This window comes from Bufo bufo, chromosome 4 (assembly GCF_905171765.1).
Source record: "Bufo bufo chromosome 4, aBufBuf1.1, whole genome shotgun sequence".
Classification (NCBI taxonomy): domain Eukaryota; kingdom Metazoa; phylum Chordata; class Amphibia; order Anura; family Bufonidae; genus Bufo; species Bufo bufo.
In genome coordinates this window covers 431,939,536-431,956,502 of record NC_053392.1, presented here as the reverse complement: position 1 = coordinate 431,956,502, position 16,967 = coordinate 431,939,536, and the positions used below count along the sequence as shown (strand labels likewise).

The window sequence follows — 16,967 nt, the reverse complement described above, 5'->3', positions numbered from 1 at the left end:
CAGGGGGCGTTTTCTTTCAGCTGTAGCTCTCTTCCTGTTACTGTCACAGCTTCTAACAGTAGATAGGGCTGGTGGCTGGATGGAATCGAGCATGTGCTTCCACCTCAGGGAGGACAAATATATTTTTTCCCAGGCGCCTCCACAACGGCACTCACAGGAGGTTGGCCCCGCCCCCAGGACAGGAAACAACGTAGAAGCACATGATTTAAAAAGGCCTCCTCCCCTTACCTATTCAGTCGTTGTTTCCTGTCCTCGGGATGCGTGGAAGCCTCTCCTAGAGTGCCAGGAATGATTTCTCCTCGCCCAGCCTTGATTCCTTTCCCCACACTTTGTGGGATGTCTGGAGCCGGGAACGGGAACCATGGGGATGCACCGCCTCCCTTACCTGTTCCTAGGTGTAAGCCCTGTGTGCAGGCTGGCCCGGGCTCGCTATACTGCCAGGTAAAGGGAGATCGCGCAGGATCTGATGCGCTGACATCACCAGGCGAGATTCTCTTTGGGCAAGAGAATTTCGCTCTCTAGCGTCCATTTCCGGGTGCCGCGGCTGGCGGGAAGTTTAAAAGGAGTGAGGAACAGTCTGTTCTATCCCTTTATCACCACCAGCAGCAGTGTGGAGATCCCGCTACCTCTGCCCTCAGTCCGGTAAGCCTCCTCCCAAGTGGGAGTTTTGCTTTTTCCCCCTGCTTTTATATTTCTCTTCTATATGCCTAATGATTATGCACTACGGTTGGCTTCTTCATTTCGTGGTGGCAGTGGTGTTTTCCCAGTATTTCACCCCTGGTGTAGGTCATGGTCCTTTAAATTCCTGGCCCTACAGTCCCTTTTTAGACCATGGCACCTAAACCAGCTGGGGGAGATTCGGGACGCAAGAAGTTCGCCATCTGCAGGAAGACTTTTTCCTCTAAAACGAAAAAGTCTTTAAGTCCAAAATGCACGGAGAAGGTGGTCACAGAAGAGTCACCATCCTTCCTTGATTCCATGAGAGCTATAATTAAGGAAGAAGTAAATGCGGCGGTGGAATCAAAGATGACACCTCAATCCCCACGCCCATCCACGTCTCATAGATCCTTTACATCTGACTTGGGGCTTGAGCTGGATGAAGGAGAGCTTGTATCTGATCCAGACTCTGCTTCCTCAGATGACTGCTCAGGAAAACCCTTGTTTATGCCTGAAGAGACTGACGGTCTTCTTAAAACCATAAGAGCCACTATGGCCATTGAGGAGGTGAAAGAAACTCACTCCGTACAGAATCAAATGTTCCAGGGGCTGGGGGAAAGAAGAAAAAGGGTCTTCCTCCTCCATAACAACATAAAATCCCTGATATCCAAAGAATGGAGAGATCCTGAAAGAAGAACTGTGACAAATTCCTTTAAAAGTAAATATCCCTTTGCTGACACGGAATCTAATCTGGGACAAAACACCAAAGATCAGTGCCCGGTTGCCCGCATTTCAAAAAAGACCTCTTTGCCTTTCGAGGACATGGGTCTCTTGCGAAATCCCATGGACAAGAAGTCTGAAAGTTTATTATAGAAGGCCTGGGAAACACATACTGCTATGCTGCGTCCCAGTATTGCTTCTACCTGCACAGCCAGATCTCTGTCCGCCTGGCTAAATCAGTTAGAAGAGCACTTAGCAGCTGGTACCCCGAGGGAGGAATTCTTATCTTCCCTGCCTGTATTAAAAAAAGCGTCAAATTTTTTAGCAGATGCGTCTGCAGACCTATTTCGATTTTCCGTCAGGTCAACTGCTCTATCTAATGCGGCTCGTAGAGCAATCTGTCTTCGTACATGGTCTGGTGACGCCTGGTTAAAAAAACTGCCTTTGCTTGATTCCCTGTGAAGGAGATTATTTGGCTCGGGATTAGAGATAATGGGCTCCAACGGCTGGAGGGAAAGCCCCATGGGCTCCTTATTGAGGTAATTAGCATATTAATAAAACCGATTTTATAGACAAATTACAAGACACATTATTTTAATGTACAGTCAGGTCCATAAATATTGGGACATCGACACAATTCTAACATTTTTGGCTCTATACACCACCACAATGGATTTGAAATGAAACGAACAAGATGTGCTTTAACTGCTTCCCGACAGCCTAACGCAGGGATGCGTCCTGGCGGCGGTCGATTCATTCCTCCTAGACGCCTATACGCGTCATCTCGCGAGACGCGAGATTTCCTGTGAACGCTCGCACAAAATCGGTAAATTTTGATTAATAACAAAAAAAGTAAAAATGTCCGCAGCAATGAAATACCACCAAATGAAAGCTCTATTAGTGAGAAGAAAAGGAAGTAAAATTCTTTTGGGTGGTAAGTTGCATGACCGAGCAATAAACCGTGAAAGTAGTGTAGTGCAGAATTGTAAAAAGTGGTCTGGTCATTAAGGGTGTTTAAGCTAGGGGAGCTGAGGTGGTTAACTGCAGACTGTTAGCTTTAATTTGAGAGTATTTACATCCAAATCAGGTGAACGGTGTAGGAATTACAACAGTTTGCATATGTGCCTCCCACTTGTTAAGGGACCAAAAGTAATGGGACAGAATAATAATCGTACATCAAACTTTCACTTTTTAATACTTGGTTGCAAATCCTTTTCAGTCAATTACAGCATGACATCACCAGACGCTGGGTTTCATCCCTGGTGATGCTCTGCCAGGCCTCTACTGCAACTGTCTTCAGTTCCTGCTTGTTCTTGGGGCATTTTCCCTTCAGTTTTGTCTTCAGCAAGTGAAATGCATGCATGCTCAATCGGATTCAGGTCAGGTGATTGACTTGGCCATTGCATAACATTATACTTCTTTCCCTTAAAAAACTCTTTGGTTGCTTTTGCAGTATGCTTTGGGTCATTGTCCATCTGCACTGTGAAGCGCCGTCCAATGAGTTCTGAAGCATTTGGCTGAATATGAGCAGATAATATTGCCCGAAACACTTCAGAATTCATCCTGCTGCTTTTGTTAGCAGTCACATCATCAATAAATTCAAGAGAACCAGTTCTATTGCAGCCATACATGCCCACGCCTTGACACTACCACCACCATGCTTCACTGATGAGGTGGTATGCTTAGGATCATGAGCAGTTCCTTTTCTTCTCCATACTCTTCTCTTCCCATCACTCTGGTACAAGTTGATCTTGGTCTTATCTGTCCATAGGATGTTGTTCCAGAACTGTGAATGCTTTTTTATATGTCGTTTGGCAAACTCTAATCTGGCCTTCTTGTTTTTGAGGCTCACCAATGGTTTACATCTTGGGGTGAACCCTCTGTATTCACTCTGGTGAAGTCTTTTCTTGAATGTTGACTTTGACACACATACACCTACCTCCTGGAGAGTGTTCTTAATCTGGCCAACTGTTGTGAAGGGTGTTTTCTTCACCAGGGAAAGAATTCTTCGGTCATCCACCACAGTTGTTTCCCGCGGTTTTCCGGGTCTTTTAGTGTTGCTGAGCTTACCGGTGCGTTCCTTCTTTTTAAGAATGTTCCAAACAGTTGTTTTGGCCACGCCTAATGTTTTTGCTATCTCTCTGGTTTGTTTTGTTTTTTTCAGCCTAATGATGGCTTGCTTAACTGATAGTGACAGCTCTTTGTATTTTATCTTGAGAGTTGACAGCAACAGATTACAAATGCAAATAGCACACTTGAAATGAACTCTGGACCTTTTATCTGCTCATTGTAATTGGGATAATGAGGGAATAACACACACCTGGCCATGGAACAGCTGAGAAGCCAATTGTCCCATTACTTTTGGTTCCTTAACAAGTGGGAGGCACATATGCAAACTGTTGTAATTCCTACACCGTTCACCTGATTTGGATGTAAATACCCTCAAATTAAAGCTGACAGTCTGCAGTTAAAGCACATCTTGTTTGTTTCATTTCAAATCCATTATGGTGGTGTATAGAGACAAACATTTTAGAATTGTGTCGATGTCCCAATATTTATGGACCTGACTGTAAATCATGGAGACTGATGTAGTGATGTTAATAGCTCAGTAAGTGAAATCCAGGTGACAGTGTCCCTTTAACTTTCTTCACCCTGGCCTGGGAAAAAATTGGAGCCCCCCCCCCGTGGGTAGTATCTACCCTAAAAGAGAGCTTAAAACTAGAGTTTTCATCCCCTCCCGCAGATCGATTTATCATAAACAAGAAGCTACCTCAAAAATTCTTGTCTAGAATTAGAAATCTCTTCTGTTGTAAACAAGAAGGTACTCCTTCCGGTTCCAGTAGATCAGTACGGCAAAGGTATCTATTCTCCAATATTTCTGGTACAAAAGCCAAACGGAACCTTCCGTTTAATAAAAAATTTAAAATCCCTCAACAGATCCATCATATACAAAAAATTCAAGATGGAAACTATACAATCCACCATCAATTTACTCCCTCAGGACTGTTTCATGGTGACCACGGACCTCCAGGACACTTACTATCATGTCCCAATATGTCAGACTCATCAAAAGTATTTAAGAATTGCTGTCTTCATGGGGGACCAACTGTGCCATTTTTAGTTTGGAGCCCTCCCATTCAGACTCTCCTCTGCTCCAAGAATTTTTTCGAAGATCATGTCAGAAGTCATGAAGTACCTACATCTAAAACAGATTCTGATTGTACCATATCTGGATGACTTCCTGATTACTTCACCCTCAGAGTAAGTTCTACGTACCCACCTCTTTCAAGTGAAGAAGTGCTTTACCACCTTGGGGTGGATTATAAACTTTAAAAAATCGGACCTATTTCCAGACCGAAAGAAGCTCTTCTTGGGAGTACTCTTAGATTCTCATCTTCTAATGTCCTTTTTACCCCTAGAAAAAAAGGAACAGTCTACTTCAGAAAGTCTCTCAGTTCTGCATCCAGAGGACTTCCTCCATCAGGAACATCATGACCATCCTAGGCCTTCTGACGGCTACAATCCCGTCAGTCAGATGGATTCAAAGTCATACGAGGATTCTTCAGGCCTTCCTCTTATCCTCCTGGGATGGAACAAATTCAGCCCTAGAAAAACGCCTTCTCATCCCAAATTCCGTAAAAAGATCCTTGATGTGGTGGAGAGTGGAACAAAACTTGCAGACAGGTGTCTATTGGCAGGAGGGAAAAATGATGGTCGTAAACAACAGACGCAAGCAGTTCGGGATGGGGCGGCCTTTCAGAAGGGAGATTATTTCAGGGCTGTTGGGGAAAAGATATGTTACAGTCTTCCTCCAATCTAAGAGAGCTCACAGCCATCTACAAAGTCATCGTCTCTTTTCACACTCCCTCGTCTCCAAAACACATAAAGGTGTTCTCAGATAACACCACAGCAGTTGCCTTCCTGAACAAACAGGGAGGGACCAGAAGCCGTTCCCTAGGGGCAGTGTCTCGGGACATTTTTTTCTGGGCAGAAAGAAATCTCTTTTCTTTAACCGCTGTTCATGTGAAAAGAGAGAACAATATAATAGCCGACTTCCTCAGCCGCCGGACTAGATCTGTTTGCCACAAGGGGCAACAGGCAGATCAAAAGATTTTGCTCTCTCTCCCAACAGGACCAACCGTTATGGGTAGACGCACTATCCCAACCATGGCCAAAAGCTCTTCTTTATGCTTTACCTCCCTTCAGTTTGATTCCAAGAACTCTAATGAAGGTAGAGGAGGAAGGAGCCCAGGTAATCACTGCTCCATTGTGGCCAAGGAGGTCTTGGTTCCCCCTTCTGCTCAGGCTGTCTGCGGAGGTATTCTGGACCCTTCCAGCTACCTCGGACCTTCTTCACCAAGGACCAGTATTTCATCCCAGGATAAATCGGCTAAGCCTGGTGGCTGAACGCCTCGCCTTGAAGAAAAAAGGGTTGACTGATGCTGTAAATCTCTACAATAATGTTGAGCCGAAAGCCCATAACATCAAAAATTTATTTAAAGGGAGTCTGGGTGCCTCTGCCCGCCCGTTTACTCTCCTCCTCTCTCCTTTTCCACTGCGCTACAAATTTGACCGCGCAGCCGCAGTGGAAAAGGAGAGAGGAGGAGAGTAAACGGGCGGGCAGAGGCACACGGAGGGTGGGGTTATGAGCCGTTGGGGAGGTGCTGCCTGGGGCTCGGACGATTGAGACGTCGCCCTGGGCACTTGAGAGGGCGCATTTACAGAATCTTAAAAGTTCATTTTTGGCTGAAAGAAAACTCCATTAGATACAACAAAGGTACAGTTTTTAAGTTCTGGGTGGCACATATAACGCTATTTGATCAGTCTAATATGCTCAAATGTGGTGACAGACTCCCTTTAAGAACCTGGAAAGCTTTTTTGTCCAAATCACCTTTCTCCAGACATTCCTCAAATTCTAAGTTAGATATGGGTCTCCGGCCTGCAATGCTCAAGGTGCAGGTTTCATCTTTAAGTGCCTTTCTGGATAAAAGACTGGCAGACTCCCCACTCATCAAGCGTTTCTTAAAGGGGGCAACAAGAAGTTTACCTACCTGCCATTCCATCATTCCCCCCTAGGACCTGCGCTTGGTACTTTCAGTCCTAACGGAATCTCCATTTGAACGGATTTCTTTAAGGATGCTTACCTACAAAACAGTTTTTCTTGTAGCAATAACAACTGCTAGGAGAATTGGAGAAATTCAGGTGTTCTCTCACAAGCCTTCGTATCTTACGGTCCTGGACGACCGCATAATTCTCAGACATTGCCCTGCTTTTCTTCCCAAAGTGGTTTTCAGGTTTCATTGTGAACAGGAAGTTTCGTTGCCTTCCTTCTGTCCATAGGAAATTCCACAACCTGGATGTGAGAAGGAGCGTGTTATCCTACCTGCATACCACCAGTAACTTCAGCCAGTCAGACCATCTCTTCCTCCAATATCAGGGTCCAAATAAGGGACAGGCGGCCAGCAAATCATCTATTTGAAGATGGATCAGAAATTTTATTACCTTTGCTTATGTCCAAAAGAATCTTCCCCCTTCCGAGATAAAAGCCCATTCTACCAGAGCAGTGTAATCTTCCTGGGCGGAGTATGCTTCAGTCTTATTAGACCAGATCTGCAGAGCAGCCAAGTGGGCAGGCCCTATGACTTTTTTAAATCATTATAAATTAGACATTCTTAAGAACAAGGATTTGTCCTTTCTGCCGTGGTTCCTCCCTAATATTGATTACTATGTTAATCCTCCTGTGAGTGCTGTTGTGGAGGCGTCGGGGAAAAGGGTTAATTACTCTTACCGGTAATTGGTTTTTCCAATAGCCTCCACAATGGCACTGGGATTTCCCTCCCTTTTTTTCTGTAACAAATGATGTAATTTGTTAATGGTTAATATATATTTTGTTTCTTGCATCACTTCCGTGTCCTCTCTTATTGACTGGATAGGTAAGGGGAGGAGGCCTTTTTAAATCATTGCTTCTGCGTTGTTTCCTGTCCTGGGGGCGGAGACACCCTCCTGTGAGTGCCGTTGTGGAGACTATTGGAAAAAACAATTACTGGTAAGAGTAATTAAAGCGAACCGTTCACCTCATTTTCACTTTATAAACTAGCAACAGTACCTTATAGATTATCTTCAGTGTGTTCTTATACATGTTAGTGCCGCTTTCCTGCGCTGTTTATTCTTGAAAAAATCGTCTTATATTCACATTTACTGCTCCAACAGTCACGCAACAAGTCAAGGGGGTATCCCTTCCCTCACCTCTGGCTGTACCTCCCCTGCCCTAACCCCGCCTCTATGCTCTGTAATTGACAGCCGGCTCAGTCGCCGGGACCGCGCTTGTGAATCCTGCGCATGCGCCGTCCTCCTCATTCGCTGCGCGATCCCGTCTTTCTTGCGGACACAAGCGCGATCCTGTAACAGAATCTCGCATTCGCCGTACGCGATGCCTGCCTGTCTGCTCTCCCTCCCGTGCGCGCGCTCCCCTATCTTCAGGCTCCAAGTGCCCCACGTGATCACTGTAGACTTGCCATCTGCGGGAGGTACAGCCAGAGGTGAGGGAAGGGATACCCCCTTGACTTGTTGCGTGACTGTTGGAGCAGGAAATGTGAACTTTATAAGACGATTTTTTCAAGAATAAACAGCGCAGGAAAGCGGCACTAACATGTATAAGAACACACTGAAGATAATCTATAAGGTACTGTTGCTAGTTTATAAGGTGAAAATGAGGTGAAAGGTTCGCTTTAACCCTTTTGAATAACTCAGTGGCTATACTAATTGTTTAAAGGGGTTGTCTCACTTAAGCATTTATCATGTAGAGAAAGTTAATACAAGGCACTTACTAATGTATTGTAATTGTCCATATTGCCTCCTTTGCTGGCTGGATTAATTTTTCCATCACGTTATACATTGCTTGTTTCCATGGTTACGACCAGCCTTCACTCCAGCAGCAGTGGCTGTGCTTGCATACTATAGGAAAAATCACTAGCTTATGTGACGCTTTTTCCTATAGTGTGCAAGCACGACCACCACTGCTGCACTGTTGTAACCATGGAAATGAGCAGTGTATAATATGATGGAAAATTGAATCAGGCCAACAAAGGAGGCAATATGGACAATAACAATACATTAGTAAGTGGCTTGTATTAACTTTCTCCACATGATAAATGCCATTTCCTGAAGTGAGACAACCCCTTTACTTACATGCAATTACCAAAGGATTCAGATCAAGGTGCTGGTGTGAAAAGTTTAGAATGCTTTTCATGGGACAACCGCTTTAAAATGTAACCAGGTTTTACATTAGCCAATTAAATGCAGATGGAATTCTAAGATTAATGTTATTTCTTTCAACTACGGTAATTATTTTTTAATTTTAGTAAAAAATGATATGTCTGCATTTAGCAAAACTGTGACAGGTGCCTGTATAAAAAAAATCTACTACTCATATTCTAATTGAAACTGGTGTCCATTCTGTTAGATATTGCTCCATGCTTCTGCTGTTAACCACTGGGCTGGGGCAGTTGCTGCAGTCCTGGCTTAGTAACACTGGGATGTCTCTAGTCCATCGACCTTACTTTGTTTTCAAGAATCTTCAGGAAATGGCAGTCTTTCCAGGTATGTTCTTAGAACAGCTGCACATAACCTTGGCTTCCGGTCATCTGGATATTTCTGGGAACATAGATTTTGTTCTTAAATATTTCAATAATTCAATGATGATGCTAATTAGAATTTTTAAATACTAATCTGTTTAACCCTTTAAGGACTTAGGACGTACCGGTACGGCATGGTTCCCGAGTCCTTAAGGACCCATGTCGTACCCAGTACGTTATGTGTTGTTCCGATCACCGCCGCCCGGCGGGCGGTGATCGGAACCCGGTGCCTGCTCAAATCATTGAGCAGGCACCTTGGCTAAGTGCGCGGGGGTCCCTGAATTAACAGCAGGTTAATTCAGACCTGCGGTTTGCGGCGTTTACCTGCAGTTGCGGCGATGATCAGGCGTGCCATCGGGTCCCCATGCGGCTGTAGGGGGGACCCGATGGCATGGAAGGCATTGCGCTGCCTTCCGGTGACGAGCCTGTGAGAGCCAGCCCCCTGGATCTCACAGGCCGGAAGCTGTATGAGTAATACACACAGTATTACTCATACAGCCAATGCATTCCAATACAGAAGTATTGGAAGGCATTGTAAAGGATTAGACCCCCAAAAGTTCAAGTCCCAAAGTGGGACAAAAAATAAAGTTGTCCCCCAAAAAAATTCAGTTTCAAGTAAAAATAAACAAAAACTTCATTTTCCCCAAATAAAGTAATTGGGGGGGAGTATACATATTAGGTATCGACCGGCTCTATAAACATATCACATGACCTAACCCCTCAGATGAACACCGTAAAAAATAAAAACTGCTAAATAAACCATTTTTTTGTCACCTTATATCACAAAAAGTATAACAGCAAGCGATCAAATAGGCGTTTGCCCACCAAAATAGTACCAATTAACCGTCACCTCATCCCGCAGCCCCTACCTAAGACAATCGCCCAAAAAATTAAAAACTATGGGTCAGAATATGGAGACACTAAAACATCATTTTTTTTGTTTTAAAAAAGCTGTTATTGTGTAAAACTTACATAGATTAAAAAAAAAGTATACATATTTGGTTTCGCCGCGTTCGTATCGACCGGCTCTATAAAAATATCACATGACCTAACCGCTCAGATGAACACCGTAACAAATTTAAAATAAAAACTGAGCTAAATAAACCATTTTTTGTCACCTTACATCACAAAAAGTGTATTAGGTATCGCCGCATCCATGACAACCTGGTCTATAAAAATATCACATGATCTAACCTGTCAGATGAATGTTGTAAATAACAAAAAATAAAAACGGTGCCAAAACAGCTATTTCTTATCTTGCCTCACAAAAAGTGTAATATAGAGCAACCAAAAATCATATGTACCCTAAACTAGTACCAACAATACTGCCACCCTATCCCCTAGTTTCTAAAATGGGGCCACTTTTTTGGAGTTTCTACTCTAGGAGTGCATCAGGGGGGCTTCAAATGGGACATGGTGTAAAAAAAAACAGTCCAGCAAAATCTGCCTTCCAAAAACCGTATGGCATTCCTTTCCTTCTGCGCCCTGCCGTGTGCCCGTACAGCGGTTTACGACCACATATGGGGTGTTTCTGTAAACTACAGAATCTGGGCCATAAATATTGAGTTTTGTTTGGCTGTTAACCCTTGCTTTGTAACTGGAAAAAAAATTATTAAAATGGAAAATCTGCCAAAAAAGTGAAATTTTGAAATTGTATCTCTATTTTCCATTAATTCTTGTGGAACACCTAAAGGGTTAACAACGTTTGTAAAATCAGTTTTGAATACCTTGAGGGGTGTCGTTTCTTAGATGGGGTCACTTTTATGGAGTTTATACTCTAGGGGTGCATCAGGGGGGCTTCAAATGGGACATGGTGTCAAAAAAACCAGTCCAGCAAAACCTGCTTTCCAAAAACCGTATATGGCATTCCTTTCCTTCTGTGCCCTGCTGTGTGCCCGTACAGCAGTTTACGACCACATATGGGGTGTTTCTGTAAACTACAGAATCTGGGCCATAAATATTGTGTTTGGTTTGGCTGTTAACCCTTGCTTTGTAACTGGAAAAAAATTATTAAAATGGGAAAATCTGCCAAAAAAGTGAAATTTTGAAATTGGATCTCTATTTTCCATTAATTCTTGTGGAACACCTAAAGGGTTAACAAAGTTTGTAAAATCAGTTTTGAATACCTTGAAGGGTGTAGTTTTTTAGAATGGGGTCATTTTTGGGTGGTTTCTATTATGTAAGCCTCGCAAAGTGACTTCAGACCTGAACTGGTCCGTAAAAATTGGGTTTTTGAAAATTTCTGAAAAATTTCAAGATTTGCTTCTAAACTTCTAAGCCTTGTAACATCCCCAAAAAATAAAATATCATTCCCAAAATGATCCAAACATAAAGTAGACATATGGGGAATGTAAAGTAATAACTATTTTTGGAGGTATTACTATGTATTATAGAAGTAGAGAAATTGAAACTTGGAAATTTGCAATTTTTTACAAATTTTTGGTAAATTTGGTATTTTTTTATAAATAAAAATTTATTTTTTTGACTTCATTTTACCAGTGTCATGAAGTACAATATGTGACGAAAAAACAATCTCAGAATGGCCTGGATAAGTCATAGCGATTTGCAAAAAATGGCCTGGTCTTTAAGGTGAAATAGGGCTGAGTCCTTAAGGGGTTAAAAGGGTATTTCACTCCCGAATCACCTACTTTCCCTTACTTTCCCTTACTTTGGTCCCTAGGTACATAACTACAAAACTCAACAAATGTTATGGTAAAATCTTTATACATGACTAGTATCTTATTCCCTCTATGTAGAGGATTGTGCTAATGTGATTTAGATATATGACATGTTGCCTACATGTTGATTTTCAATAAAAATATTGTGAGATAAAAGTTGTATTTCAATATTTAGACAAGAAAATTGAAAGAATGCTGCCGATTCATTACACGGAGTAACAGTACAACACATACTACATCCTAAATGTGCATAATGACCTTTTTGATTTGTCACACTTTCTCCCTATGTGCTCCTCATTGGTAAAAGTGGGACTGGCTTCAGCAGCAGCCCATGTGGGTAGCACTTTACACTTCCCATCATGGATTGCTGGCATCCATTTCAGACAGTTTTCCTCCCCTTGTTTTTCAGCAGCCAGGGCAAAACAAGTCTCCATTTTATATTGTGCTCCTTCATTGTGGAGCCCCTCACATCAGACCTCTCAGTTACAGCCCCTAAAACCTAGTGCTGGAACTGAGCATGCTCGACCAGCGGTCTGAAGCTGGACAACAGGACATACCTGTAGGAGAGAGCTATACACATTACATTTTGGTCCAGTAAGTGGCAAGTGATCATGTGGGAAACCATTGGAGTGATTTTATTTTTATTTTTTTACTGTGTATGGAGGATTTTTTTGCTTTGTACCACATACTTTTATAAGTGATGTTAAATTCCAGAATACCCCTTTAACCACTTGCCATCTGGGCCATTTGCCCCCTTCCTGACCAGTCCTAATTTTGCAAAACTGACATATCTCACTTTATGCGGTAATAACTTTGGAACGCCTTTACTTATCCAAGTCATTCAGAGATTGTTTTCTCGTGACACATTGTACTTCATGATAGTCATAAATTTGAGTCAAAATATTTCACCTTTATTTATGAAAAAATCCCAAATTTACCAAAAATTTAGAAAAATTCGGAATTTTCTACATTTCTATATCTCTGCTTTTAAAACAGAAAGTGATACCTCATAAAATATTTATTACTTAACATTCCCCATATGTCTACTTTATGTTGGCATCATTTTGGAAATGTCATTTTATTTTTTTAGGACGTTAGAAGGCTTAGAAGTTTAGAAGCAATTATTCAAGTTTTTAAGAAAATTGCCAAAACCCACTTTTTAAGGACCAGTTCAGGTCTGAAGTCACTTTGTGGGGCCTACATAGTGGATACCCCCATAAATGACCCCATTGTAGAAACTACACCCCTCAAGTTACTTAAAACAGATTTTACAAACTTTGTTAACCCTTTAGGCGCTCCACAAGAATTAACCACCTCAGCTCCCCTACCTTAAACACCCTTAATGACCAGGCCACTTTTTACACTTCTGACCTACACTACTTTCACCGTTTATTGCTTGGTCATGCAACTTACCACCCAAATGAATTTTACCTCCAAGTTAGTGGAATATGAGACTTTGTAAGAAAAAAAAATAAAAATCATTTTCCGCTAACTTGTGACAAAAAATAAAAAATTCTAGGAACCCGCCATGCCCCTCACGGAATACCTTGGGGTGTCTTCTTTCCAAAATGGGATCACTTGTGGGGTAGTTATACTGCCCTGGCATTCTAGGGACCCTAATGTGTGGTAAGTAGTTTGAAATCAAAATGTGTAAAAAATGACCTGTGAAATCCTAAAGGTGCTCTTTGGAATGTGGGCCCCTTTGCCCACCTAGGCTGCAAAAAAGTGTCACACATGTGGTATTGCCGTACTCAGGAGAAGTTGGGCAATGTGTTTTGGGGTGTCATTTTACATATACCCATGCTGGGTGAGATAAATATCTTGGTCAAATGCCAACTAATAAAATGGGAAAAGTTGTCTTTTGCCAAGATATTTCTCTCACTCAGCATGGGTATATGTAAAATGACACCCCAAAACACATTGCCCAACTTCTCCTGAGTACGCCAATACCACATGTGTGACACTTTTTTGTAGCCTAGGTGGGCAAAGGGGCCCACATTCCAAAGATCACCTTTCGGATTTCACCGGCCATTTTTTACAGATTTTGATTTCAAACTACTTCGCACGCATTAGGGCCCCTAAAATGCCAGGGCAGTATAACTACCCCACAAGTGACCCCATTTTGGAAAGAAGACATCCCAAGGTATTTTGTGATGGGCATAGTGAGTTCATGGAAGTTTTTATTTTTTGTCACAAGTTAGTGGAATATGAGACTTTGTAACTTGTGACAAAATTTTAAATTCTAGGAACTCGCCATGCCCCTCACGGAATACCTTGGGGTGTCTTCTTTCCAAAATGGGGTCACTTGTGGGATAGTTATACTGCCCTGGCATTCTAGGGGCCCTAATGTGTGGTAATTAGTTTGAAATCAAAATGTGTAAAAAATGACCTGTGAAATCCTAAAGGTGCTCTTTGGAATGTGGGCCCCTTTGCCCACCTAGGCTGCAAAAAAGTGTCACACAAGTGTCACACTTTTCCCATTTTTTTTATACAAAGTTGGCATTTGACCGAGATATTTCTCTCACCCAGCATGGGTATATGTAAAATGACACCCCAAAACACATTCCCCAACTTCTCCTAAGTACGGCAATACCACATGTGTGACACTTTTTTGCAGCCTAGATGCGCAAAGGGGCCCACATTCCTTTTAGGAGGGCATTTTTAGACATTTGGATCCCAGACTTCTTCGCACGCTTTAGGGCCCCTAAAATGCCTGGGCAGTATAAATACCCCACATGTGACCCCATTTTGGAAAGAAGACACCCCAAGGTATTCAATGAGGGGCATGGCGAGTTCATAGAATTTTTTTTTTTTGCCACAAGTTAGCGGAAATTGATTTTTTTTGTTTTTTCTCACAAAGTCTCCCTTTCCGCTAACTTGGGACAAAAAGTTCAATCTTTCATGGACTCAATATGCCCCTCAGTGAATACCCTGTGGTCATTTGTGGGGTGTTTGTACTGCCCTGGCATTTGAGGGTCTCTGCAATCATTACATGTATGGCCAGCATTAGGAGTTTCTGCTATTCTCCTTATATTGAGCATACGGGTAATGAGATTTTTTTTTTTTTCGTTCAGCCTCTGGGCTGAAAGAAAAAATGAACGGCACAGATTTCTTCATTCGCATCGATCAATGTGGATGAAAAAATCTCTGCCAAAAAAAAAAAAAAAGGAGGGGAAAGACGTCTGCCAGGACATAGGAGCTCCGCCCAACATCCATACCCACTTAGCCCGTATGCCCTGGCAAACCAGATTTCTCCATTCACATCAATCGATGTGAATGAATAAATCATTGCCGGGATTTATTATTATTTTTTTATATACAAAGTGTTTGCCAAAGTATATGAACACCGCCGCCTCCTCAGCTCATATGCCTCGGGAAACGTATCTTTTACTGCAGAGGAGAAATCTCGTCTTGCAGCGCCGCATACACTGACTTTTGTGTAATCTGACAGCAGCGCAATGCTTCTGTCGGAATGCACATCAGTGCTGCAGCTAGTCGATCGGTTGGTCCACCTGGAAGGTAAAAAAATATAAAAAAAAAAATGAAAAAACCAGGCCGCAACGCAATAAATTTATTAACTTTATAATAACTTTTGAACAGAACATATAAACTTTATTGAACTGAACGTTAACTTTTTTTGCTTACCGATGTTTTTTTTTTTTACCTTTATAGGACAAACCTCTCCTTCCCCATGGGACAATGTGCAAAGCGCAAATCGCCCAAAGATGTGGCGAAGTACATTATGCACTTTATCCCAGGTGAAAGGAGAGGTTTGCAGCAGCTGTGAGTAAAAGGGCCCTAATAGCCCTGTGTGCCTGTCCTGTGAGATGCAATCCCTATGCTAAGTGTACCTGTGTGTGGTACTTCCAGAAACACTCCCCTAAGCATAGGGCAGGGTGGTCAGGGCAGTCAGGACAGAAATAGCGGGTGTCACGCCTTATTCCACTCCTGCTACAGACACTACATTTTTTTCGGGGTGACGGTTGGGTTGAGGTACCAGCAACGACATTGGGGAAATGTCGCTCGTGTAGACGGCTCACTACACTGGTGGTTGGGGCCATGGAACCTCCTGGATACAGGAGGTTCTCGGTGATCTCTTCCTGAAATTTGAGGAAGGATCCTGTTCTCCCAGCTTTACTTTAGAGAACAAAACTATTATATGCAGCCAATTGAATCAAATATACAGACACCTTCTTATACCAGCGTATGGTGCGTCGGGAAACTAAATAAGGAGCCAACATCTGGTCATTGAAGTCCACCCCTCCCATGAGCGCATTATAGTCGTGGACTGAGAGGGGCTTTTCAATGACACGGGTTGCCCGTTCAATTTGTATTGTCGTGTCTGCGTGAATGGAGGAGAGCATGTAAACGTCACGCTTGTCTCTTCATTTCACCGCGAGCAGTTTTTTCGTTACACAAGACAGCCCTCTCCCCCCTGGCAAGACGGGTGGTAACGAGCCGTTGGGGGAAGCTCCGGCGACTAGGTCGCATGGTGCCACAGCAGCCAATCTGTTCTAGGAACAAATGGCTGAAGAGGGGCACACTTGTGTAAAAATTGTCCACATAAAGATGGTACCCCTTGCCAAATAAGGGTGACACCAAGTCCCAGACTGTCTTCCCACTGCTCCCCAGGTAGTCAGGGCAACCGACCGGCTCCAGGGTCTGATCTTTTCCCTCATAGATCCGACATTTGTGGGTATAGCCTGTGGCCCTTTCACAGAGCTTATACAATTTGACCCCATACCGGGCGCGCTTGCTTGGGATGTATTGTTTGAAGCCAAGGTGCCCGGTAAAATGTATTAGGGACTCGTCTACGCAGATGTTTTGCTCAGGGGTATACAAATCTGCAAATTTGTTGTTGAAGTGGTCTATGAGGGGCCGATTTTTGTGGAGCCGATCAAAAGCTGGGTGGCCTCTGGGACGGGAGGTGGTGTTGTCGCTAAAGTGCAGGAAACGCAGGATGGTCTCAAAACGTGTCCTGGACATAGCAGCAGAGAACATGGGCATGTGATGAATTGGGTTCGTGGACCAATATGACCGCAATTCATGCTTTTTGGTTAGCCCCATGTTCAGGAGAAGGCCCAGAAAAATTTTAATTTCGGAAACTTGGACGGGTTTCCACCGGAAAGGCTGGGCATAAAAGCTTCCCGGGTTGGCGGCTATAAATTGAGTGGCATACCGATTTGTTTCTGCCACGACTAAGTCCAAGAGCTCCGCAGTCAAGAACAGCTCAAAAAATCCCAGTGCCGAACCGATCTGAGCTGTCTCAACCCGAACT

General features: G+C 43.1%; 1 protein-coding gene across 2 annotated transcripts in view; it reads left to right on the top strand.

The window, feature by feature from the left end:
- ERMARD (ER membrane associated RNA degradation) overlaps positions 1–16,967 on the top strand; it is a 325,303-nt gene that overhangs the window by 130,338 nt on the left and 177,998 nt on the right. For both annotated transcript variants that reach the window (XM_040429349.1, XM_040429348.1), the window contains one exon: positions 8,840–8,976. In XM_040429349.1, the coding sequence (XP_040285283.1) occupies positions 8,840–8,976 (137 nt within the window). The remainder of the gene's footprint in view (positions 1–8,839; positions 8,977–16,967) is intronic.